This window comes from Uloborus diversus, chromosome 9 (assembly GCF_026930045.1).
Source record: "Uloborus diversus isolate 005 chromosome 9, Udiv.v.3.1, whole genome shotgun sequence".
Lineage (NCBI taxonomy): Eukaryota > Metazoa > Arthropoda > Arachnida > Araneae > Uloboridae > Uloborus > Uloborus diversus.
The window spans coordinates 58,157,080-58,182,756 of NC_072739.1; the positions used below are offsets into that span (position 1 = coordinate 58,157,080).

Sequence of the window (25,677 nt, forward strand, 5' to 3'; positions counted from 1 at the left end):
AAAAATGCAAAAGCATTTCATTTGCGAATTTCTTTGCTTATAATTTAGATTAAAAGAACATTTCAAGGCAAAAACCGGTAGTTGGTCTGTTCTGAGCCAGCGATTCTTGAGCAAACGCAGTTGCTTGCATTCGTATTACTTTATATGCAATATTTGAGTTCAGTTGAACATTTGACCAAGAAGAAGAGTAGTTAAAATGAACTAGTCTGTTAATTGGATGCTAATTTTGATTACGCTGTGCATGTGTTTTATAATGTCACTCCATAATTGTGTTTATTAAAGTACGAACAGTGGTGTTCCCATAGGGTTATACTCCATATACGCCGTATATTCTTAAATATTTTTAGACATATAACGTATACCCTCAAGTTTCATAAATTTTCATATTATGACATACTATGAATATATGATCACATACACATATTGTGCGTAATGGATTACTGAAAGTATACCCTCCGAAAAATTGATGGGAACATCACTGAGTACGAATGACTTTTTTGGTATTACAATTAATTTAAATTTCGTTTGCATTGAGTAGAGTTTTAAAACTATGCATAAAACAATGCATAAGTTTGCATGTGTGAAACATATCCTTTTATATAAGCATACAAAATTAAAAAAAAGAAAAAAAAATAAGTGTCTACAATTTTAACACCATTATATGTGCACTAAACTTGATTTGATTTTACGCAGTACTTTTTAAGCTAGTGAAGACCTCCCCCCCCCAAAAAAAAAAGAAGAAAAAATCGATCACAAACACACATACATTATGAGATATTTTCCAAAAATGCTCAAAATGGGTTCAGAACACCTAAAAAAGTGTAAATCCGCCAAAATTCGAAAATTAAAAAAAAAAAAAAAAAAAAAACCTCACATCCAATACACTACTCTAAATATCAGATAAAAAAGAAAGCAAAAGTTAAGGAATCAGATCGAGTCTATAAGTTCCAGATTTTTAAAGAAAGATTAGAAAGATGAAAAATTGATCGAGGGGATTCTTAGCTGGGTCTCATATTAGTTGATCTTTAATTGCCATGAATATTAATTAAAACCGAACTAACATTCTTTCGCAATTTTATTAGTGAAAACTTACTTGCATATTAAAACATTGGTACCAATCAAAAGAACGATTTTTTAAAAACCCGTTTTGCGAATGACAGGATTTGTTTTAAACTTTCAAAATGTATAAAACCGGAATTACAACCCTATTCCAGTAAATCTTTATCTTTACTAATAATAAAGCTGAAAATCTCTCTGTCTGTCAGGATCTCTTTCTGTCCGGATCTCTGTGACGCGCATAGTGCCTATACGTTCGGCCGATTTTCATGAAATTTGCACAAAGTTAGTTTGTAGCATGGGGGTGTGCACCTCGAAGCGATTTTTCGAAAATTCGATGTGGTTCTTTTTCTATTCCAATTTTAAGAACAAAATTATCACAAGATGGACGAGTAAATTACGAAATTATCATAACGTGGAATCGTAACATGGGCACAAGCCAATTGGCGAGAAAATTCACCATATATTATTTGTTAATATACAGGCGAACCAAAAAACCTTTTAATTTTCTATTATGGGCAAAGCCGTGCGGGTACCACTAGTTTTAAATAAAATTTTAAGCCATTCACACGATTGACAGCAATTTGCTTGTGGGCACAGAACCGGAGATAGTTCAATGATTTAAAAATTTCATCTGTTGCCATTTTCTATTGATTCACAAATAAAATGCTCTTAACCAATTTTGCCAAAAGAAGTTGGCTTTTAAAAGGATTTTCAATTTTCCCTCTTGATTTTGCTTTTGCGACTAGTAAACTCAGTAGTGTTTTTCTTTTCTTTCATGTGTTTTACTAGAGTGTGTTATGGTCCACGAGGTTCATTTTACTGTAAGGTGAGAGCCTCGGGGTTGGTGTTTTAAATTTTTTAAATTTAATATTAGTTCTTGTCTAATACGTGATCCTCTGATAGCTTTTTTTTCAAATTGATTTTTCAATAAAGAAATGAATGTACAAAATAAATATCTAAAAATTTTTTAGGGTTTTTACGACGACAGAGATAATATATGAAACTGAAGAATTTAAGGCATGGGCTGTTCCACGGGTAACTGACTGACATTTTTGAATCAAAATAATACGTGTTTTGTAACATTCAACACAAAATATATGTTGTGCGAACGATATTTTGCTTTGGAATATTGTATTTTTTAAGCTGAATTCAGTGGTTTAATTGAATTTTTGAAATACATTTTGGATGATTAAAAAAAAATAATTAAAATCATAGTATCTGACTGACATTTTAAAAACAAGTATGTCAGTCAGTTACCATGCTTTTGAAAATTCTTTCTTAAATCGTTAAAATGTATTTTGAGAATTTAATTAAGCCCTTGAACTCACCCTAAAAAATACAATATTCCACGGAAAATATTGTTTTGCGTTGAATATTAGTTAGTACGAACTGTTATGCTTCAAAAATGTCAGTAAACTACTCGTGGAATTGCCTGCATTCAACTTCCCAAAAACCTTTTCTGTTATTCAGGAAATAAAAATGTGGGAAACGGTATTATTTCTGAAGCGAAAAAAGACTAATCATCCAACCTTGCACAAAGACTTTTCCTCACTAATATTTGATACATATTCCTTTAAAAACAACCTTTTAGAAACAATCGATCGCGCGCCAAATATTAGATCCTATCGAAATTCAAAATAGTCTACTGTGACGCTGAGTATGTTTTGCCTTATGATAATTTTCAGGAATATGTATCAGATATTGCGATAAGATTTCATCTAGTGCTTTTCCCTAACGTCTTTCAAAATAATGACAGAAATGATCATAACCGATATAATGCTTAGTCGGTTCAGTTCATTTATCATTTGAAAATATTTTATGGTTCATCTGATTTTTTTACAGATACATTAGATGTAAAAATTACGGTTGAAGTTAAAAGCAAATGAAAGCGGAAGAGACTGATTTATTTAACTGTGACTTTACTATACGCGAACTAGAAATAATGGGAAAGGTTCTCAAACTTTTCCAAGTCGCGGCATCCTTTGAACAATTTGAATTTTATCACGGTAAACTAAGTATTTACGGCCATTATACCTATATTTATCACTCCATATATGTATATGTACATGCGTCTTGTACAACACAGTTTGAATATTACACGGTACAAAATTTGCGATTATTATAACACGAATATCGTTCGAATCGTTCAATTCTCTCTTTAAAAAAATAACATTATGATCAAACAAAAGTTTAATACGGCAAACGATAAATTAAAAAATGTAGCAATAGAATAATTCCATGTGTTGCATAATTCATATTTGTTGCTCCTCAGACTAACTTTTTTGCTGCTGAAAATCTGATTTTCTTTTTGATAGCGTGCATACTGATCTTTGTAAATGAAGTTGATAATTTTTTTAGCTAAAATAAATAATATTATAAAATTGTTCATCTTTAGACCTAAAACTTGATCTCAATATAAGACGGTGTGTTTTGGCATATATCTTTTCAAAGTTTCGTACAACATGGTTTCGATAATGCACGAAACACGGTTTTGACACAACGCGATGCATATTGAAGTATTTTATATCATGTATATGATCAATTTAATAAATAGGCAAAACATTAATTCAAAAAAAAAAAAAAAAAAAGTCTCCTATAACACGACTTTGATATAGTACGATACGAATTAACCGTGTTATGTGAAGGAGACATGTAAATATATTTTTGTATATAAATGAAACTGTATATACGTACGTAGAGACAGATAGTTGAACATCTTGTTATAAATATTAGTATGATTTTGCTGGAAAGACCAGACATTATGTAGAAACAAGGTTATCACTTATTGTGTGTTTAATAAAATAAGACTTTTTAAGGTTCTTAATGAAGAAAGACGGCATTTTGTGCTACTTTTTTGACAAAAGCAAGATGTGTGAAACTGGGTGAGACTTCTATGAGTAACCATTACACTTTTCTGCTTAACTAACAGTCAAAATTTGATGTTTTGGACACTTTGCGGCACTTCTCGCCAATCCCTACTACTTTGGGAACCCCTTTATTGGCATAATGTACCAAAATCCTTTTTTCCTTATTTAAAATGAGTTTTTTTTTTTTTTTTTGAAATACATTTTTTTACTTTTTCTGATGCGATCAATGCAAAATTTGAGCACAAAATGGAAATAATAAAACGGAAGTGACATCATAAACTGGCAATATCTCACCGATGACTTTCTGTAAAACATTCTTTCCTGCATTGGTTCGCAATAAACTAGTAAATGTGGCTACTTAAAATGTTTTTTTACCTCACTATGAGACTTTTTAAAATTGTATGGCTGAACAAAGTAAAACCCCCGCAAAATATTACATTTCTTTTAAGTTTGAAAGTACCATCATGCGTGTTTCCGGGCTATGTCATGAAAATACAACTTTCACGAAAATAATTTTTTTTTACTATTTTTAAAGACTAATTTCATAAATATATTCAAAACTGTCCTCAGTTTTAATATTCATGATTTAGTTTATCAGTTTATGTTTTAGTTATCATTTTAGCTGATTTGAATCCAGCAGTGTTCTAAAAAACGATGGGTCTAAACAGTAAATTGATAGTGATAATTAAAAAAAGTTTTCAAGAAGAACACTGAAAAAAAGAAGAAGAAATGATTTCTTTTGACTTCTTTTGCAAATAAATGTCTGTAATACAATGTTTAAATCTTTACATTAGTTTACAAGTATTTATTTAGTTAAGAGCATTAAGCAATACGAAATCTAATATCGGCGTGTCATTTTGGGCACATAAAATCAAACAGATTTTTTTTCTAATAGCAAAGAAATAAATAAATAAAAATTTTCATATTTTTGAATTGAAAGCAGGATGTGACCAGGGATAGGATGTTGACGATAAATGCTTTTTTCTGCATGTTTTGAATTTTTAGTCTTTTTTTAGGGCATTATTCATGATTTTTTTTTATTTCATTAAAGATTTTTTTTTTTGGATTTTTTTTTGAACATTTTTAGATTTTTTTCTTTTAGTATTTTATTGATTGTTTACTGGAAGTTTGGAGGATGTTTTTATTTTAAAAAGCATTTTGTTTGAAAAAAAATGTAGGTCTTTTTACCAGACTTCGAACATTTTAACTGGCAAAATTTTGAATGGAGGAAGAAATTTTGCGTAAAGGAAACATATATTTGAAATGTGCTCCAATAACAAATGTTGATGCTGACGGAGTTGCTCTGTATTAAAGAAATTGCTTTCGAACAGTAGCACCACGCTGGGGATGGAGCCCGAGATGTCTTGATGAAAGATATATGTCGTGATCGCCAGAACACATGGCACTCATTATACAGACCTGGTTAGGATTCTAAATATCAGATTTGAGCACCGATGTTGAGAATCATAAAGTGTCGCTGCATCAAGGCCATATACTACTAAGTAAAGCGATCTTTTTTTATTTAAAGAATAGTTTAAAATTTGAAGAAGTTGCCAGGTACTTCGGGGTAGATCATTTTTGGGTATGTATTCGGCAATGCATGAAAGAAGGATCCAGTAGTTGCACATTACTTAGGAGGAGCCAATTCTTGACTCACACAGACAGAGACACACACACACAAACACACATGCGCGCAGAGAGAAAGAGGGTGGTGGTAAGACATCGGACTTGTGACAGGAGGGTTCCGGGTTCGAACCTAGCCAGTCGAAGATCCACCGCCTTCATTAATGATGACTGGGGAATATTAAATATGATTGTGGTCACAAATTCCTCCAAGTGAAACGATACTTCTGGGGGTGCTGAGCAAGGGATTGCTCGACTTCTGGTCTGGATCGAAAAATCAGAGCTGTCTTCAGGGTCCCATCCAACTGGTTAAGCCACAAGTAGTGGTAGGTACTGGGGACCTTGGAGTGAAAAGTGAAATGAGAGAGAGATTAATTTAAAAAATAAAACGTGCACTTCTGTCTATTCACACTAAAGGATTTTAAAAAGATTTTAAAACACAACTTTCCAAAAAATATCGTATATGTCATACAGTTCAGGGTTTGGAAAAACATTTTTTTAGTGCAGCAAGAGTTTTATGTTAGCAAAAGCAGAAGCCGCTACGAAAATATACTCTTAGCAGGAGTTTGACATTTACATCACAGTTTTGCAATGTAGTTCCTTCTTTACAAAAAGCTAACAATAGCGAAGTGTAAAAGAAAAAAAAATGTGTATTCTTCGTTAATTCCAAAGCAAATATGGCACAGTCTGGCATGAAAAATTCCAACTTTACCTCATTGGCCTTAGAATGACTGAAAAATAATTTTATGATTCTGAACGAAGATTATGTTAGTAATAATTCAAAATTTCAAAGATGATACAGCAAATTATGATGTGAAATCCATCTTTTCGGCAGCTCGACTATTTCTATCACATTCCAATTACTGTTCCAGAAAATCTCTGGGAATAATGCTATGGAAAGCAGAGTAGAAAACGAAACTGTAAATCAACCGTAACGGACCGGCGAATTCGAAAAATGGCTCCAAGCTATAACACTGTTTCGGTAGCGAATACTGGCGAAGGACGCCGAGTAAAATACATTCTAATCTGACAGATTCAAATCTTTTGTTTAAACACTCCTTTGCGGATCCTGAACGTGCATTGTATATCTGAATGCATAACAATCGGAATCTTGGTTTGAGGAACGGGAGAAGCTATGGAGTGGAGGTGAGATGTTTTCTTTTTTTGCATTGAAGATAACGTTGCCGTGTTTGTATTTTTACTGTTTTATAAACACTGATAGGTTAAATGTATCTTATTTTGTTTAGGAAAATATGAATAAGAGGAATTAAAACACAAGAATTAGTAATTGATTTAAAAAAATAAATTTAATATATGGTTGTAAAAAGATGATAGTTGAAAACTTTAGGAAATTTTCATGCATTTGTCGTACTTTCATGTTACAAAAGAGAGTTCTCTTTTGTGAGAGAGCACACACACACACATAAAGAGAGAGAGTTCTGGTGTTTACTGTATATTTTTAGTTTTTATCAAAATTACCGCTTTAATAAGAATTTATTTTATTCTTTAACAACTTCTAAGGAAAGAAAAAAAAACTTTGTCTTTTGTTTTAAATATTTAGTTCCATTGATTGCGTAGTTTTTGCTTATCTAAACTAATATTATAAAGGGAGAGGGCGGATTTTTGCATGTTTATACGTTCGAGGTAATGTTGCTCTGGAACCACTGCAACTATTTGAGAAATTCTTTCATTATATGAAACGTGCATTCTTACTGAGTGACATAGGCTATAAATTATGCATATTTGTACTTATATTATTTTTTTAAACCAATAGTTTGTCTTTACCACCAGTTTACGTCTCGTACCGTTTAACTGTTATACACGTAAAAACAAACACCGATTGTCTCGCACCTGCTGTGATTGAAGAATCGAAGGTTTTCTTTATACTGATTGCTGAGGGGTGTAAACACGTGAAAGAAAATAATTTCACGGTGTCGGCGTATAGGAACCGCCAAAACCTTCACATGCATTTGAGGTTGCAGAGAATAAGGTATATAGCTTTGAAAGTTGTGAACCATTAAGAATCGCAGAATGTTCATGCATCAAAATGTATTTTAACGGATTATAACTGAGATTTGCTTGGAATAAATTAGTATTTGAATTCAAATAGTGCAGATGGACGATATTAGTTTGTGTTTGTAAAAGGTGCAATTTTGCATGCATTTCCGGCTCTCCTTTGAGGTTTTTTTTAAAAATATATACTAATATTAAAAGAGAGAGGGTTTATTTTGTATCCATAGGGGAGGGTGGCCCAAAGCGGGTAGGCCTTCGTATGCCCCTCCATGGTGTGTTAGCGGCGATGCATACGTATGTCGTGTTTACATGAACACCTCCGAGTTTTTATTAGTCCCAGGGAAGCAGTAGTGAAGCGTTATGTCGCAAGCAGGCTTAAAATAAAAAAGTAATGCATTTCTTTAAAAAAAAATTAAAAAAATGAAATTTTATAATTTGTGATTAGTTGAAGACCAGCTTATTTTTTTGATTGTCAATAATATTACGTTATTCTGACACCATCCACCTACAAACTACGATAGTCAATTCGTTTGTTTCTTTTTTAAATTTAAGGTTATAATTTTTGAAGTAAAAAACGTATAGGCAAACGTATGGGCAAAACGGGTTTAGGATTTAATCATATATATTTTATAATTTCTTGACTCGTAGACTTAGATTTTCTATTTCAATAGGATAAGTATAACTCAAGGGCGGATCCAGAAATTTTTCAAGGGAGGGGTGGTTGAGTTCTATTACTACCCATTCTGATTTTAAAATATTGATCACGTCAAAGGTTTTGAACTTTAATTCTGAAACAGTTTCAAGATAGAGTCCCAAACCCAAAACTCCCTTCACCCAACATTGATGAAACTTGTCTAAATTTTGAACTTCATTTTCGAAAAATTACCGGTGGAGAGTCCCTTAAGGGAGGGGCGATCACCCCCATCACCGCTCCCTTATATCCGTCCCTGATATAACTTTAAAAAGTTATTTTTTAGGGTGGCAATCATTGAGCCTATTCATTTAATCAGTAATTTCTTTCTGTTTTATAAACAAATGTGCTGACTTTAAATTGGATAAGTACAAGTAATTTATATTTTTTACATAATGGCAGGTAACTAGTCAACTATTTTAATCATTTATAACTTCATATTTGATTGGCAAATGTATCAACTCACAATTAGTTAAGCTTACCCGCTTTGGGCTCCCTGGTAAGGCAAAGCGGGTTTTTTGAGTGTTTTTAATAATCGTTAATGAATAAATATTGGGTTTGAATTAATACAAAAATCACTTTTTATTTTGAAGTTCAAGAACCCTGCTATTAATAGAACCAAAATTGCTACGATAAAAGTCCAAAAACTACAATTTTCGAGCGTTCTTAGAAAAGCTAACCGCTTTGAGCCAACATTAACGAACAAAGAACATTGAATACGAAAGAAATTACCAAAGAAGAGGAAAAAAGAAATAAAAATGATTTGGAGAATTATTCTTCGTGGTGACCGTATCTAAGTGGTTAAAATGAAATAATAGCTTACAAATATCCCATCCAAAAGAAATAGCAGAAACAAAAAAAAAAAAAAAAAAAGAAAGAAAAAAGCAAGTTTTTCCGACAAAAACGGGTACAAGAGGTTGAATGACATCCCGGGATTGGGAAAACTCACCTCTTAATAGAATATCTCATATTTATCCTACTTGCTAATCGGATTTTTTTCATTTAAGAAATCTTTTCTAATATTTTCGCAGTTTCTCGGACTCTTAGAGGATTATACCCTTTGAAATTAACCTTACTTGATGCATACAACTTTCAAACTCCTCTCCGAAACTCAAAGAATTTTTTGTTACAATTTTACTATAAAATCAACTTTTTGATATTTTTGCTTTCTGGCAAACATTTAAAAAATATCTCTGTGACGACACATTGCAAGGAGAATTTAAAACAGACATAAAAGAAGAAAAAAAAAAAAGAAGAAAAAACAGAAAAGATCATGATTGTATGAAGCGAACGGGGGAGTTTTGTTTGCCAGCCCCGCATAATCAACGGAAGCGATTCTGTAACAAGATTGATACATAATTGCAATTTACTGAATAAGTACGTTTCTAATCACGCAACCAAATTAGTAACCGATCAGCAACTCGCCTATGATACAAGAACGCAAAGTAATGTTTATCGGAATACCTGGTGGTACTGAAAAAAGTTTAATAAATTTAACACTGGCAAAGATCGACAAGCATTCTAAGGATGTGTCAGCAAGCTTTTTTTCTTACTAAATTGAAGCAATTTTACTTACTTACTGACCGCTCTAGATTTAAACTACATTGAATATCTCCATTCAGAAAGACTCCGTACATTTTATATGAAAAAATAGTCCATTTGCAAAGCGTCTTCAGGACGTCAGCCCCGTTATGCAGGACAGATGTTTGATGAGTCACTGAATATAGAAGCCGTGGAGAGAACTCTGAAAGAACTAAAAAGTTAAGACAACATTATGAGAGGTGTCATCTTCGCATTTACCGGTGACTTTAATCAATCTGGTTCCCTAAATGAACGTTTGCAGATATACTTCAAGTCTGTTTAAAGTCATCTCCTTTTATTAACCCTGTACGATCTCTGTATCTTAAGAACTCATTTAAAAGCCCATACTTATTCTATTTTAATTAAGGGAAGTATTCCAATAATTTCGTTGCGAAAATTTAATTTGTCTTATGTATACAATGGAAATGGACCTCCAAGTAAAACCTATCTGGACTAATATGATTTAAAGTATTATTCTTACTGGACCAGCGTGGCAGGTCAGTCAGCTCATATTCCTTGAATTCCCAGGGTTCTTGCACATCTCCATTCCTTATATAAGTAATTGCAATTTCTAATGAAAATTTCTTATGCCATCGCCATCATCAAAACTGAAGGTCAAACGTACAATTATGCGCAGTACGACGTTACATTTAGGAAGATTATATTGTTCCCGGGGAGGAAAAGGTTGGTCTCTCATGATTAGGAAATGTAGTGAATCAATTTCTTTCAAAACCTCATAAAAATGGAATAAAAAATGTTGTATAGCATGATGTTTTAAAACAAAAAAATCTGCATAATATTTATTTAAGACAGATAATATTTCAACCCGAACAAGTTCGGGACGGGTCTCTAGTATACCAATATTTTATTTTTTATTTTTTCTTATACAGTGTCTATTGAAGTTAGAGGTTTACTATTTGAATGAACATTGCAAGCCGCGAATGTTTTAGCACAAAAAATAACGTACATTTGATTTAGTTTAGCAATAAATTTCTGTGATAAGTGTAATTTTTGCAGTTACATATTTTGTCGACTTATTGTAATACTCACGTACAGTTGATTTTCTTTTCAAGTTCTAAATTTTTAAAAGTTAATTTTAAACTAAATTTAAAAATACTTGTAATTTGATTTCAGCGATATTCTTCATTCTGTTTTTTTTTTCTTTTTATTTTTTATTTATTTTATTTTTTTAAAGCAATCACGATGACTTATTGTTTTCACCTGACCGTAGTTGATGTTGCTTTGATTTTACTTTTCAATGCTTATAATACAAACTCTTCTGGTTTGTATTATAAGCATAGCACGCACACACACACACACACACACACACACACACACACACGCATTTACACATGCACTTTATACAAAAACAGCATCCAGCACACTACATCCAGCATTCAGTACAAAAACATACAGCACCCAGCATTCAGTACGAAACATCTAGCACCTAGCATTCAATACGAAAGCTAGCACCCAGCCTCTGGCATTCATTTGAATATTAATATCTTGAGTTCAAGTTATGTTTCTCGCAATTACGATTGTGATAGGAGCCAGGGGTGTTCACCCCCCCCCCCCAAGTTCAATGGCGTAAATCCCCCTCCCGACACGACCCTCTTTCCCTTTCTTATTTTATTTATTTGATTTTTAGCTTTCTTTTTTTTCATTTTTATTTTTTTAAATATTTTATTTACTCATTTACACTTAATTTATTATTATTTCATTCGAAAAGTTTTGTGCTATGCCAATGACACACACACACAGAAACTAAATAAATAAATGAAATGAAATGTAAACATAGTGAAATAAAATAAAATAAATAATTTAAAATAAAAATAAATCAATGAAGAAATTTAAATAAACAGTTAAATAAAATTTAAAAAATCCCCTTCCCCAAATTTTGATGGCGCAACATGCGCCATAATCCCCCCCTGCGGGCACCCCTGATAGGAGCCATTTGTAGAAAAAAAGAGACCCAATGAGCGGGGTCTTATCATAATTCGTGACTGCGAAAACCATAATTTGAGTTAAAAATGTCAAAATTTAGATATTTTTGTCGTCATTAAAAAAATAGTACATTAATTTTATTTCAGAGGTTTGACAGTACCAAACCAACCATTTGAAGATAAAAACAAACTAATAATTAATTAGCGTCTTGTTTTTGTTTGTTTTACTTAATCTTTGCTTGCGAAACTAGTTTTTTTTTTTGTTTTTGATTTAATGTCCGGTATTTTAGTTCTTGATTCTTCTTCACCTTTGACCTTTATACGCTAGTTTAAATTGTACCTTGAAAATTTGTGTCTATGTTTATTTTGTCAATTTTGTCCAAGAATGTTTGTTATTTTTACTTTAATTTTTTTTAAAATTATTTTTAACATTATGCAGCGTCTCAATTGCACCCTTGTGTAGTAACAGCGTTGAATAATGTCTACTAACTCAAAATGTAACGAAGAAAGAGACGGCTGTGGATAACTTTAAAAAGTCTGGATTTCAAAAAATCATGCAAAAAAGGGGAAGGAGAGGGTTTCTCACACCCCTGTCTCTAAATATAATGCAAGAGTTGGTGACATTTAAAACAAATTAACCTACTTTTAATATTTTTAGAGCTATGCTTTTCTAAATTTGGAATGAGGTTCTCTTTAAAAAATTAATTAATTAATTAATTAAAAAAAATAAATAAAAAAAAACGCAATTTTAAGGATTCCGAGGATTAACAAAGTTTTAAGGTCACCGGTTTACATTACAGGTCATTGTGACTCTTGCGTCAATATAAACCGTCAAATCGTTCAAAAAAACCAAATTTCAGTTTAAGAAAATTAAACTCTGAGCAATAAAAAAATAAGTATTTACATAGCCTGAGTTTCAGCATCAGTTTCTGTTCCATTTGCCCATGATTCAAATGACATGGATGAAACATAGATGTCAAAAGCAGAACACATCCGTAAGGGAGAATTACCGAACGATTCAGAGCGAGAAGAACTTGAAGACTCACTTCATTTCAAATCGAATTCACGAAAGCTCACTCTTTTTTTTCTTCTGAAATAAATAAACTTCATATCTGAAAGTTTTTTGTTTTGAATAGAGAGAAATTTTGAATTGCTTAAGAATTAGTGTGCTCGTAAAGATCTCTCTTGTAAGGAATTAAAGAATTTTGTTTTAGGGTTATAGAATTGACCATCTTCGAATTCAATCATGAACCTCCAGTTCAAAACTCCTTCGATAAAAATGTTTGGTGATGGCTGCATTACATTACTAGCTAGTAGAGGGAAGAATTTTTTTTTTTTTTTTGCGTTTCTTTTTTTGAAGTGCGTTTTTTTCTTTTTTTTTTTCTCTCTGCATATTTGTCTAAGATGTCTCTTATTATAAGAAATAAATAAATACCTTTGTGCAGAGAAGTCAATGGAAATCAACAACGTTTTAAAGCACAAAACTGGCTGATGACTGCATACACGTGTTTCGGGGTTTCAAGGAAACCCTTTTTCAACGCAAAATAGTGAGCTTTTGGATGTAACCGAGAGATTTTACCGGATGTCTTTACATCCAAAAGCTCTTTATTTTGGCTATTTTGAAAAAGATGTTCCATGAAACCCCGAAACATGTGTTAGCGGTCATCTGCTAATTTTTTGCGTTAAAACGTTGTTGGTTTCCATTTACCCTCTTTATGGTATTTGATAAATTTTCTATCCTTGATGTATCATCAAAGGTAGAATGGTACATTCATGAAGAGAAAGAAAAAGTTTCTATGCTACGGTATAAACATTTCTGGGATAACATTGCAAAAAAAAAAAAAAAAAAAAGTTTCAAAATGCTTCTCACATGATTCTTACTGATTCTTATGTAAAATGATGCCCAGAATCAAAATATGATTACCGTTTCTCCTCATTACGTTCCCACTTTTTGGAGACGGTGCAACTCCATTTTTTTCAGTTTTTGACAGTTTCATAGTCATTATTTTTATTTGGTGGAGAAGGGAGCATTATATTAACCATTAACGCTCTTCTGAGGGGCTAGAAAGGTGCAAAGTTAAAAAGCATAAACATTTAGAGCAAGTCGGGTGACTCATGAGGGTATTCCTCCCTAAAACATTTTAAAAATCATTATAACCGAGTTTTTTTTTTCGTGGATTTGTTTTACAATTTTTCCTTATTTTTCGGTATAAAACTAGGGTATAGGACTTACTCCTATGAGCCAATTGTTTAAAAATTTTTCACGTTATAATTACAAAAAAACAATATTGGAAGCATCACATGTTGCATTCCATAGTCAGAATCGCATCGCAGTTTTCAGCAAAAAACCTTTCAGTATTATTCAGCTTACATTCCCAGATCTAAGCGTAATTAAAAAGAAACTTGGGTATGCTTATAAAACAGCATTATTGTTTTTTTTTGGATACGGTTCATCGGAGTGAGTCCTATACTGTGGTTTTATTCACGTACAAATTAATAAAATATTTTGTTAAGAGCAAAGAATTGCATAGTTTACTGCAGTTAATAGTAGAAAATTAAAAGTACTTAAGGACAAATATATGCATGTAAGTTATATCTCTATTGTCATTTTCTAAAAATTATTCCACCTATGTTTTAGCCTTTAGTTGAGTGTAAATCTAAAATGGCAATCTAAAATCATTATTTTAGCCAGAAGAATACTTAACATATGATTATCTTTTTTTTTTCAGGATCATTAGTACATTATTTTGGATGATTTTAACATCTTCAACTTTAGCCGTGTCGCCACAATTGCGAAGTTTTCACCACATGTACGTTCCTTCCTCAACCAAATGTGCTTTAGAGTTCCAAAGGGTGAACTACATCAAAGGGTCTGATTTGTTCCCTCGTATAAGGTAACTGTTAAGCAATTTTAAACTAAAATATCCTAAAAATTTATTACAAGATTTATGTACTTGTTTTCAAATGAAAGGGAACAAAAACCTCCTATGCGGGTTATTTCAGTGTTGAAAGGTCATTGAAAGTAACAACCGAGCAATGGGTAAAATGGGGTCGTTTCCGAAATTTTAAAAGCACTTTTTTCTGAAAGAGTGTGCTTAAAAACATAGGATCTGATCATTTTTTAATTAATTTGACAAAGTTTAATATTCTTTAAAATTTATTTTGATTGGTGTGCTTTTATTTTTTACGCTTCTGCATATGACATCACAAGTGATGAAATACCATTCAGTGATGCCATTACCGCAATGTTTAATTCGCTTCTTTACTCATATGTAGTGGCAACGATATGGTTGATAGCAAGCGTAGAGCGCATTCGTTTCTGAATTATCATAATCTGGAATCGCGGTAGACAGCAAGCTTGAAAATTCAGAGCGCCAGTGGATTAGCGCCAAAGTACATCACTTGTGACATCATAAAGACCATGTCTTGTTTGAAAAATCGGACATTTAAAAAAATAATTAAGAATAAAACGTTTTGAAAATTTAAGGTTTTCCTTGCTTCATGTTTTTTTTTTTTTTGCTCATTCTATCAACTTCAGTGACTAAAAGTAGTACTTTTGACTGATGGAAGCAATCCCATAGTCTATCGTCACTTTAGATACATCCAATAGAGGTACACAAGTTTTCCAACATGAAACAGGTATTTGTTTGATTGTCACATGACATTCCGTTGCACCGTTGAAGTTCAAGGGATGGCACAGGGTTGCTTCCCAGTCACCAACATGACACAGGGCTTTGTTTACTTGTCACGGGACGTTCCTTTGTGCTGTTGAAGTTCAAGAGTTAGAGCTAGATTGCTTCCCAGTAACTAACCTGAAACATGATTTTGTTTGACTGTCACATGATATTCCGCCGCGCAGTCGAAGTTTCAAGGGAGTTAGAATGCTATTTATCTCTGTTTTAGTGAGAAATGTTTTTCATAACTCAATTTGACATAATCAACTCAATAATAACCAATGCCAGATCGGTCACGCGACATTGAAGAAAGTGACTTGTCTTCGCTTTTCCTGAGATTCCGGAAGAGAATAGTCTTCCAGCTGGAACACTTCTTTTTAAATCGTGACTTCGTGTCATAAAAAATTATGATTACCCCAAAATTTTGGTATTACTTTTTAAACGTCGAGCTACTTTTTCCTTGAATAAGTAGGTATATTTAAAAAAATAAAATTAAAAAAATAATAAAAACCACTGATTCTAGTTTTAAGAGATACTAAAACGTTGTACTATCTAGAATAGGTAACTTGTTTGTTAGAAAAAGTATTAACTTCGTTGATTTTGTAAATGAAATTCATTTCGTTTCATAAGCAAATTTTGCTCCGTTTTTTCAAAAATGGAAGCTTTATAAGCAATATTTAATGCCCTATAGTTGCCGATTTTTTTAAAAAAGAAATATGTTTTTCGAAAGTAGGAATAAGTTGTTTTTAGATCTTTTTTGTAGTAAATTTCGACAAGCGTACACGAAAAGAAGTGATTTGAATTGATGTGAATAGCATTTAAATAAAAAGAAGGTCCTAGATTTTAAGATTGTTTTTGTTAACGCTCTGACATTTTACTCTTCCAGCGATTTGCGTGATTATTATGGACCCACAACTTCAACCAGAAACATGTGTATCACATACAGGGATGTGAATGATGCAGTGTCAAAAGCAAAGAGGAGATTAGGCGAGTATTTCTCTTAAACTTCTTTCAGAGTTGAAACTTGATTTTAAAGATTTACACAAACCATTATTCATGATTAAAGCTGAATATTAATTGAGTAAGTTATTATGAACAACAATTCAATTTCTGCTTGTCGCTTTTCTGATTGCCGAAACACACTGCCGGCGAATTTTGCTAACACACATAAATAATTATAAGCATAATGGGACATTAATATTTTACAGTTATCAATTTTTAATACTTGTGGGCTCCGCTTCCTGCCCGCTTTGCTGGCTATCCTCCATTCGCCAGCTGCGGTGGCGCTTAATGCTGTCTAAGGCCGGTGACAATTGATGATTTTTTTTTTGTTTTTATCCATGGATGTCCGGCTCCTTATCTCCTGCTTCTTTAGGTATAGATGGGTGAGGCAGGGCGCAAAGGCTTTTCCTGGGTGTTCTACATCCAACGGTACCAGTACTGGCTTGTCCGTCCAGACGAGATAAGGTTACAGACGCACAGACACACATACGGACAGACGCGCAAAGAAATTTATGGTATGGATAAGCAGAAACTTTAGCAAGATTAAAGTAACAACAAGTGAAACAATGAATGAATTAGGTTCGACAAAAACAAATGATACTTAAATAATGCAAGAATAAATAAATGAGATACTGAAATAGTACAAGAAAAACAAACGAAATACTGAAATAGTACAGGAAAAAACAAGCGAGATCCTGAAATAGTGCAGGAAAAAACAAATGGGATACTGAAATTGTACAGAAAAATCTAAGTTCCTTCAGGATTATTAGGCAGGAATGTTCTATATCCGTATTAGCACCTAGGTGGGAGCACACAGGTTCACCCAATTTTCACACCCAGCGTATGCCTAAGCTTGCATGGTTAAGGATTAAGCTTTTGATTGTTTTTTCTGAAGTGGCACTGACAACTGAAATAACACCCGCAGGTTACATCCACAGAGCTTCAAGGAGCTTAAATCCTCATCCCGAAGAAATAGATGCATCAGCTAATCTTCTCCTTGAAACCTCCAGAGTACTCGGGGACTGGTAAGTATACCATATCATGAGAATATCATACCGTTTTGGTAACAAAAATCAACCCTTTAAAAAAAAAAACCGCTTGCTCTTTTGAAATTGCAGATTCTCTTTTGAAATGTCAAGATAAAACAAAAAATGACTTAGGGATAGTCTACAAATCACTTCACGTTTTTAGGGCGGAGGGGAATTCTTGAAATTATGGCAGACTGTGACCTTGGACCATTGAGAGATAGACAAGCCATCCAATTTAGTCCCTATTGTACGCGCTGAAGCAGGAGTAAAGGCGACAACTTTTATTAGTTGGGGAGAAGATCAAATAATTTCGTCTTTTCGAACCGCCGTGTATCACGTGGTTCGGGTGTTTGGATTTCGACATTTTCTTCCTCTTTTTTGGAACCATTTTTAAATCGATATAACTCAACAGCTTACTGTAGAAATTGAGAAAAAAAAAGGAGATCTGCCTTCTCCCCACTTTTCTCCTCAGAGCGCGCGTCAACATCCCCCGTTGGACATCACGTGATCAAGGGACTCCCCTCACAAGAAACTGTTTCCCTTATCGAAGAGAATCACTTTGCGCCGCGATCATTTGCACAATTAAGGGAAATTAAAGCATTTAACCCATGGGTTAAATGCTTTAAGCATGGGTTAAACCCCCCCTTAAGCATGTGTTAAATTATAGCATTTTACCCATTATTAAAGAAAAACGGAACACTCTGTCCCTCACGTAACACCTCATATTTTTCACTAAAAGTAATATAATTAAAAAAGGTAACTTTTTTTTTCATTACGAAATCGCAAATGTATTTGTTGTACTTTTACAAAAAATGTTTTTTGTTACCTTTTTAAGTTAATACTTTTTAATGAAATGCGGGACAAAATGACAGCTTTTTCATGGAATGGTCCATTAGATATTTTCCCATCATAACTTTTGAAGCAGGCGCACAAGCTATTTAAACTTTTTTTCAAGTGCTTTAAATACTGAGGAGAAAAAGACGTCTTCAAAAATCTTAAACAAAAATTGACCATATAAATTTTCTTTTATTTCAATCAAATTTTTCAAATACAGATAAATAGTTTCAATGCGTGCTTTTTCCCACAACTTTTGAAGCCAGTGCAACAATTTATCATAAAACCCGATCTAAAACCATAAACCAATTAGAAATACAAATGTAAATAGTATCGAATATCAACTCAATTAAATAATATTCTAATATTCGCATGCATTTCGCACCAACACTATATTAGCCAAACCAATAACTTTGGTTTGTTCCTAATTTTTAAGCAACTTCAGTGTTTTTTCTTAAATACTCAGAAAATAAATTATTTGCAATTATAAACTACATGAATGGTCATTTGACTTCTGCCCCCTCCCCAATTTTTCTTTTCTTTTTTTTTTTCGTCCTACAGACTATGATAATTTTGACAATTTGAACTCGAGGGTGAAGAAAACTAGTGATTATTGTCCCTTAAGAATATTAATTTTGTTACTTTCCTACTTATTGGTCTTTGTGAATTATTTTCATTGTTTGAATTGACTGCGCGATACATTCTAACGCTTAAATATTTAGTAACGATTATTTTTATAAACTTTTTAACGAGAAAATCTGCTGCTTCTGTTTCCAACATATGCTTATTAAAACTTAGAAAAACGGAATTTGAAATTTTTCGCATAACTCTTGTGGTCTCATGAGTAACATTATATTTTTTTGTTTTACTCCCAAAACTTTTTCACATTCTCGCTCAGTTGTTCTTCACAAATGTACATATTTCAATGGCTGAAATCTTGCAATAAGTTATCATACTTGAATGTGTCCCAAAATTCTTAAATTTTGCTAGGTATTTTTTTTTTTTTTTTTTGATTTGTTGTAGTTAAGACTGCGTTGCAGTCGTTGCAGTTCACAACAGAGTGCATTTGCCGGACAAAAAATCCAGCGTAGTCAGAAACATCATTAATATACTGCGTCATGTTAATTGAGATGATTTCTGAATTTTCCAAATCGTCGTCAAAGGAATCGGAAGAAAAGGCTTTCTTTCAAAGCATTTTTGTTACGCTTAAAATTTAATCTTATCATTTGAAGATTGTCAAAATCAGCGCAATTTGAAGAACTGGACTCTTTAATTTCCGTATGAATGAATAATCTTTTTTTTTTTTTTTGCACTTCGAAATTATCCGACGATTATTGTTGAATCCCCCCTCACAACCTGATCGCACTGAAAAAAGTTTCAAGGTGATCCTGCTGAGTAAGCTTATAAGTCATTACGCAGTTTAGAACTGGAATTCGGGCACCTATATACTTTTCACAGGGGTAGAAGTGATCGACTTGTCACATATAGGACATTTTCCACAAAAAATATAGGACAAATATAGGACACATTATATGAATAGTTTCGCTATGAAAAATAAAATAATATATACATATTATTTATTTATTCTTATCAATGATTTTGTTTTAAAAAAAACCTTCAAAAAAAATTATAACTTACACCTGAAATGACTTTCCTGTAGTTGAAAAAATAATTTTTGAAAAAAGTGTACTTTGTAGACAAAAAAAAAAAAAAAAAAAAAAAAAAGAACAAAGTGAAATTTATTGATAATTAACACAGCAACTCACAATTTTTGCAGGGATAGAAGTGTCTCAAACATAACTTATATAAATAAATAAAAACCGTCTTTGTATTTAGAACTAACAGGAAATAACCAATGCTTTGTAGCACAAACATAGATATTTTGTTCTATAAAATTCCACGAAAAGAAAAGATTGCAAAAAGACTATTATAACATTCCGATCAGAAAATGCACTGAACACGAAAATATACCCGCGAAAACAAAAAAAAAAAAAAAAAAAAAAAAAACCACGCTGGAAAACAAAACAAACTGCTGTTGCCAAACGCAAAATTCTAAAACCAACTTCAGAATTCGTTCTCGAAACTCCACCCACTACTTTGACGTCATATTGCTGTGGCCAATGAGAGAAGATGCCTGTTGCAGGATTTAGTGAGTTGTGTTTTTTAATTTGAAATTCGTTTGCACACGTACTTTCGACGAAAAATCCGAAGTCAGATAGTTTGTTTACTGTTGTTTTAAAGAAATAAATTGGATAAAAAACAGGAATATAGGAAATATAGGACATTTTCCAAAAATATAGGAAATATAGGACGATTTTCATACTTTTTTTGTAAATATAGGAAATATAGGATATATAGGACCACTTCGACCCCTGTTTTCATATGTTCCCAGCACACTTTTCATAGAAATTAGGAAACCTAAAAATTCAGTTTTTCGCGGACATACTATAACTAATTTTCCATCGCTTGTTTTTAGTAATTAAATATAATGCTCGGTATCTATAGTAAATTGCTTAAAATATTCTTAATTTCGACTCTGCATGGGGACTTTTTTTGCCTTTAACAGAAAGAAAGATTTTTGTTACTCACTATGTCTTTATTTTTTAATAAAATTCATCAAACCCTCTTTCGCTAGAAAATCTCAGATTCACACATATAGAGATTTCTCACATAAGTATAATGAAAATCTTCAGACAATCCTAGACTTCTAACGACGCTTCGCATTGTTATATCACTGCTGCCTGAGAAGAGGGAGACACGATGTCCCTTGATCACGTGATTCTCGGAAGAATCATGATGACCCCATTTTCTCCGGGCGAAATACGCTGCGCTGTAGGAGAAAGGCCTAATCCCTTCTAAAGATCTATGGCAGACATGGGAAAGAGTGCATCCGTGGAAGATCGAAGCCACGTGGTCTCCCCCCACTTTCCTCCGCGAAGATTTCTTCGTCAGAAACCACACCCACTTGCCGTATCTATGTGTTTAAGTCTCTGACAAGGGGGAGGGAGGAAGTAACAAGCAGTGTAACACATTGCGACAAGCGAAGAGAAGGAGGAGGGAATCAAATACAGCACACACACACACTTTACCAAAAGGTTGCCGCAATCCAATAGATAGAGTAGTCAGGTTCTTTTTCGAAAAACTCATGCAGTAAACTCCCGATTATCCACGAGGGGATTATCCGTGAGTCAATCAACAATCAATAACATGTATTTTCCCTGTAAAAAGCAAACATAAATGTTTTTTTTTTTTTTTTTTTGTAGAAAAATTGTAAATTTTAAACTCAGTGGCTTTTGTTTTACTTATTTATTTATTTTTTTGTGCTTTCTTCATCGTACAGACACTTGTTCTTTATTTATGCTAAGCTTGAGCGAAAATATGAAACATTTTTAGTACTGTATATATTTTCACTAATTGAAGCAATACAGCTAAGTTTTTGAGGAAGGACAATTTGTCCCTCATTTTAGCCTTTTTGCGGTTTATCTGCAATTTTTATTATCCGCGGCACTTGTGCCACCCAATCAAGGGCACCCATGTGAAAAATTTTAGGGGGGGGGGCTCAGATATTTTCCCCATGGTTTAGCAGGATTCATTCATTATGTTTTCATTCATTCATTCAACCCTTTAGTTACTGATTCTTTTAATCAAAAATATGTTTTATAATCAAATAGAAAAGATTTCATTAGAAAATCATTTTATTTTTCACTTTGCTCCATGGAAAAAAAAAAGTGAAAAATTTCCACTTCTTTTTGAAGACTCAAATATACTGCCAAAAAATAAAAAATACTGTTTCAACGCAAGTTTTATTCTGAAATAAAATGTTCTTTTCTTTATATACTGTAATTTTCAAAACAAATTTCCGATTTGTTCATTGTGAAAAAACTCATTAATCTTAACTATTTCACTTTGCCCCACATTCCCCTACTATTTAAATGCATTAAAAAAAAATAAAACGTGTTTTTTTTTACAGGTTTAACTTGTCACCATATGAAATCTTTGCCTACCTTCCTTCTATTGATACCTCCCGGACGGATATCTGGCACGTGTGTCCGGCCATATTCAAACCCGTCCCCTGCACGGTCTCCCGGTTCCGGTCCATGACCGGAAAGTGCAACAACATGAAGCACACGATCTGGGGCTCCGCAAACACTCCTTTCGTTCGACTGATACCACCCGTCTACACTAATGGTTAGTAATTTTCATGACTATTGAACATTTTACTTGTCTCTTGAAGGTATTTTATGAATGATCTCTTTTTGCTTCCCTTAGTAACTTTGAAGATTAATATTCAGTGTTTTATATTTTTTTTTGCGATAATTCAATTGAGTTTAGAGTTTATATTTCTAAGATAAATGCTCAAATTTTGCAATAATCCTCACACATACAGGGGCGTGCACAAGGGGGGGGGGGGAGAAGGGACACCTCTTGGTCCAGGCCCAAGTCTGAAGGGGGCCCAATATTTTTAAAACTAGGCCTGAAATATAGGGATAAACCATATGGTGGGGGCCCGGAAAAGTAATTTTTGACGGGCTCCAAAGTTTCTCTGCACGCACCTACACACACATATATTAGCGAATTCACAGATCGATTAATGCTGTGACATCATCAGCAATGAAACTCGCTTTATAGCAAGGTAATTTGCAATATTTTTGGTACTGTTTGACATAGCAGCGAAATGCTTTATTTTGACAAGGCTGAACTAGATCCGGTTACTTAACTGTTTTACTGGTACATTTTAGGAGAATGAAGAAGCGAAAAAGGGGTCAACAATGAACGCTATCTACTGGAGTTTAGGTTAATTCACTGGAGTTAGGGATTTGTTAAAACTTCAACTATCACAATATCACCAGCCAGGCAATGGCTTCGTTCAAATGTAGAAGCAATTTTCACCCGTTGTACGTTAACAGGCAAATTTCTAGTAGTTAATATTTTCTGCTAATGTACAATTTGATACTATGAACGGTTTGGAAAATAATGGAGTCCTTCTCCAAAGAGACGTTGAAACTCAGCATGGACAAAAAACCTTAAACGCACGTTCTATTTGACGAATTTATGTCACTGCAGGGGAAAAAAGCAGACTGTTAAAATCTAACAGATTCAAATAAATAAATAAATAAAGTAAAATAAAATAAAATTAATAAAAAAGGTATGATTATACACTACAATGTTCTTGAACATGCGTAACTGGGATCAAATCCAAGGTGGTAAGACAGTTTTTTAGAAAGTGGATACTTCAGTATTATGATGCATAGTAATTCTTTATATTCCAATATATAGGAATTAAAAGCCAAAATTTAAAACTACGGTAATAAAGTGCAAATATATGCCACACCAGTACAAATGGGCTAAGAAATATATATATGTGTTACCGTGAAAGACCAAAATTAGCGAATATCTGCTTTTACCTATGATTTACTGGACAAAAACGCTCATTCGCCGATTTCTTTAGTACGTGAATGTATAATGTGGGTACAACTATTTCTAATTTCGTGTACTAAATGCTAGGGATGTTAATGAATGCTAGGGATGTCATGAATGGTAATAAATGCTAGGGATGTAATGAATGCTAGGGATGTTATGAATGGTAATGAATGCTAGGAATGTTAATGAATGCTAGGGATGTCATGAATGGTAATAAATGCTACGGATGTCATGAATTTCTCACAATGAAATTGTACGGAGGTGTTCATTTTCCAATCAGATTACCCTATAAAGCTTTCCCAAAGCAAGGAAAATTGGAGGAAGTTTTATTTCAAGTTGTTCCTAGAGTATTACGGTAGAAAGTTACATCTTGTCACTTGCGTCTCTATTTATTATTTTGAACTTTAAATTTTTCTGATATACATTTTCTTCACAGGTATCGATTCTCCTCGGGTGTCGTCTGTGGATGGCGGTCCTCTCCCCAACGCAAGAAGAGTGAGTGCTGCCATTCACAAAGACTATGACATGCCGAGTTCGGACATCACGGTGCTTTTCATGTCCTGGGGGCAGTTCATTGATCATGATCTGACGCTGGCTGCGCAGCCCAGAGGTAATCTTATTCTTCTAAAATTGAATGATTTTTTTTTTCAAATGACGAGATTTGCCTCCATAGTTGTTAAAAATAGCACGTTAATATCATGATTCTTTATAATAAGTAAAAGCTCCTATGTTTTGGATTGAGACGAGCCACCTTCATTCCACTGTAGGCTTCTAAGATACTCGTATGGGCGGCAAGGCAGTGTGCCATCGTTGTAGGCCTTTTTTCAGTATTAAACGTTGCCCAGAATACTCCATGAAGAGGTAGATTACTTTGCACTCCTCCATTAAAATGTAACTTGTTATTTTAAATAATCTTATATTCGTGTTTGGGGCAAGTTACAACATTATTTAAGACAATTAAAAAAAAAATCCTTTGGTTATTATTTCTAATTTAAATGACATGGAACATATTTAATAGTCATAGTAATTTAAGCATGTTTTATGAAAAAATAATAGATTAAAAAAAAAATACTAAGCTCTTTTCATAATGCACTCAAAAGGACGAAATAACTTTTCCGGGTCAGAAAGGACAATTTAAAGATTCCTGTAGTTTTCGAAATTTACAAGAAAATGACACCACAAACGAAGAAAAGTGCGATTCTAGTCATTTCAAACCACACTTTCCCAATAAGAAAAATATGCATGTTTCAACACTCAAAGTTATTATTGAAAGCTAGATAATGATAAGAAATTCTCTTCATGAATTGAGCCGTATTTTTCTTCGTTTGTGGTGTTATTTTCTTGGAATTTTCGAAAACTACAGGAATTTTTAAATTGTTCTTTCTGACCTAGAAAGGTTATATGGTTCTATTGAGTGCATTATGAAAAGTGCTTAGTATATATATATATTTTTTAAATTCTGTTATTTTATTCTTTTTAGGGAAAATGTATTTCAGAAATAGAATAATTTTACCATCACGAAACTTTACCTTATTTTTTCATATAAATGCTTGGTACTTAAAGAGAAAAAAACCTATATAAATGTCTAAAACTTCAAGCAGTTGGCACTAAAAATTAATCCTTGTTCCTCTCTAGGATTTATGCTTGTTAATTTTATGCTTGCTTTAAAGAAGCCTTGATTTAAAATTTTCATTATGATTGCTTTTAATATTTCTGTTGCAAGGCAGCAAAATTTGTAACAATGGGTTTTATATTTAAACATTTAATATGGAAATTACATGAAATTTGCTGTTTTCCATCTTAACTGAAATAATAATTTTATTTTAGAATTTTAATTTTTCAGCTTTAAGTTGTACCTTAAGATTAAGCAAATCATTTAGTGAAATCCCGAAGTCTCTAATTGGTCTAGTTGCCGAGATATAAGCAAAAGCAGACCTCAGA

General features: G+C 32.9%; 1 protein-coding gene across 1 annotated transcript in view; it reads left to right on the top strand.

The window, feature by feature from the left end:
* LOC129230237 (chorion peroxidase-like) overlaps positions 1-25,677 on the top strand; it is an 82,221-nt gene that overhangs the window by 21,760 nt on the left and 34,784 nt on the right. The window contains 3 exon segments of the mRNA XM_054864638.1: positions 17,349-17,478; positions 22,286-22,503; positions 24,173-24,346. Of these exon segments, the coding sequence (XP_054720613.1) occupies positions 17,349-17,478; positions 22,286-22,503; positions 24,173-24,346 (522 nt within the window).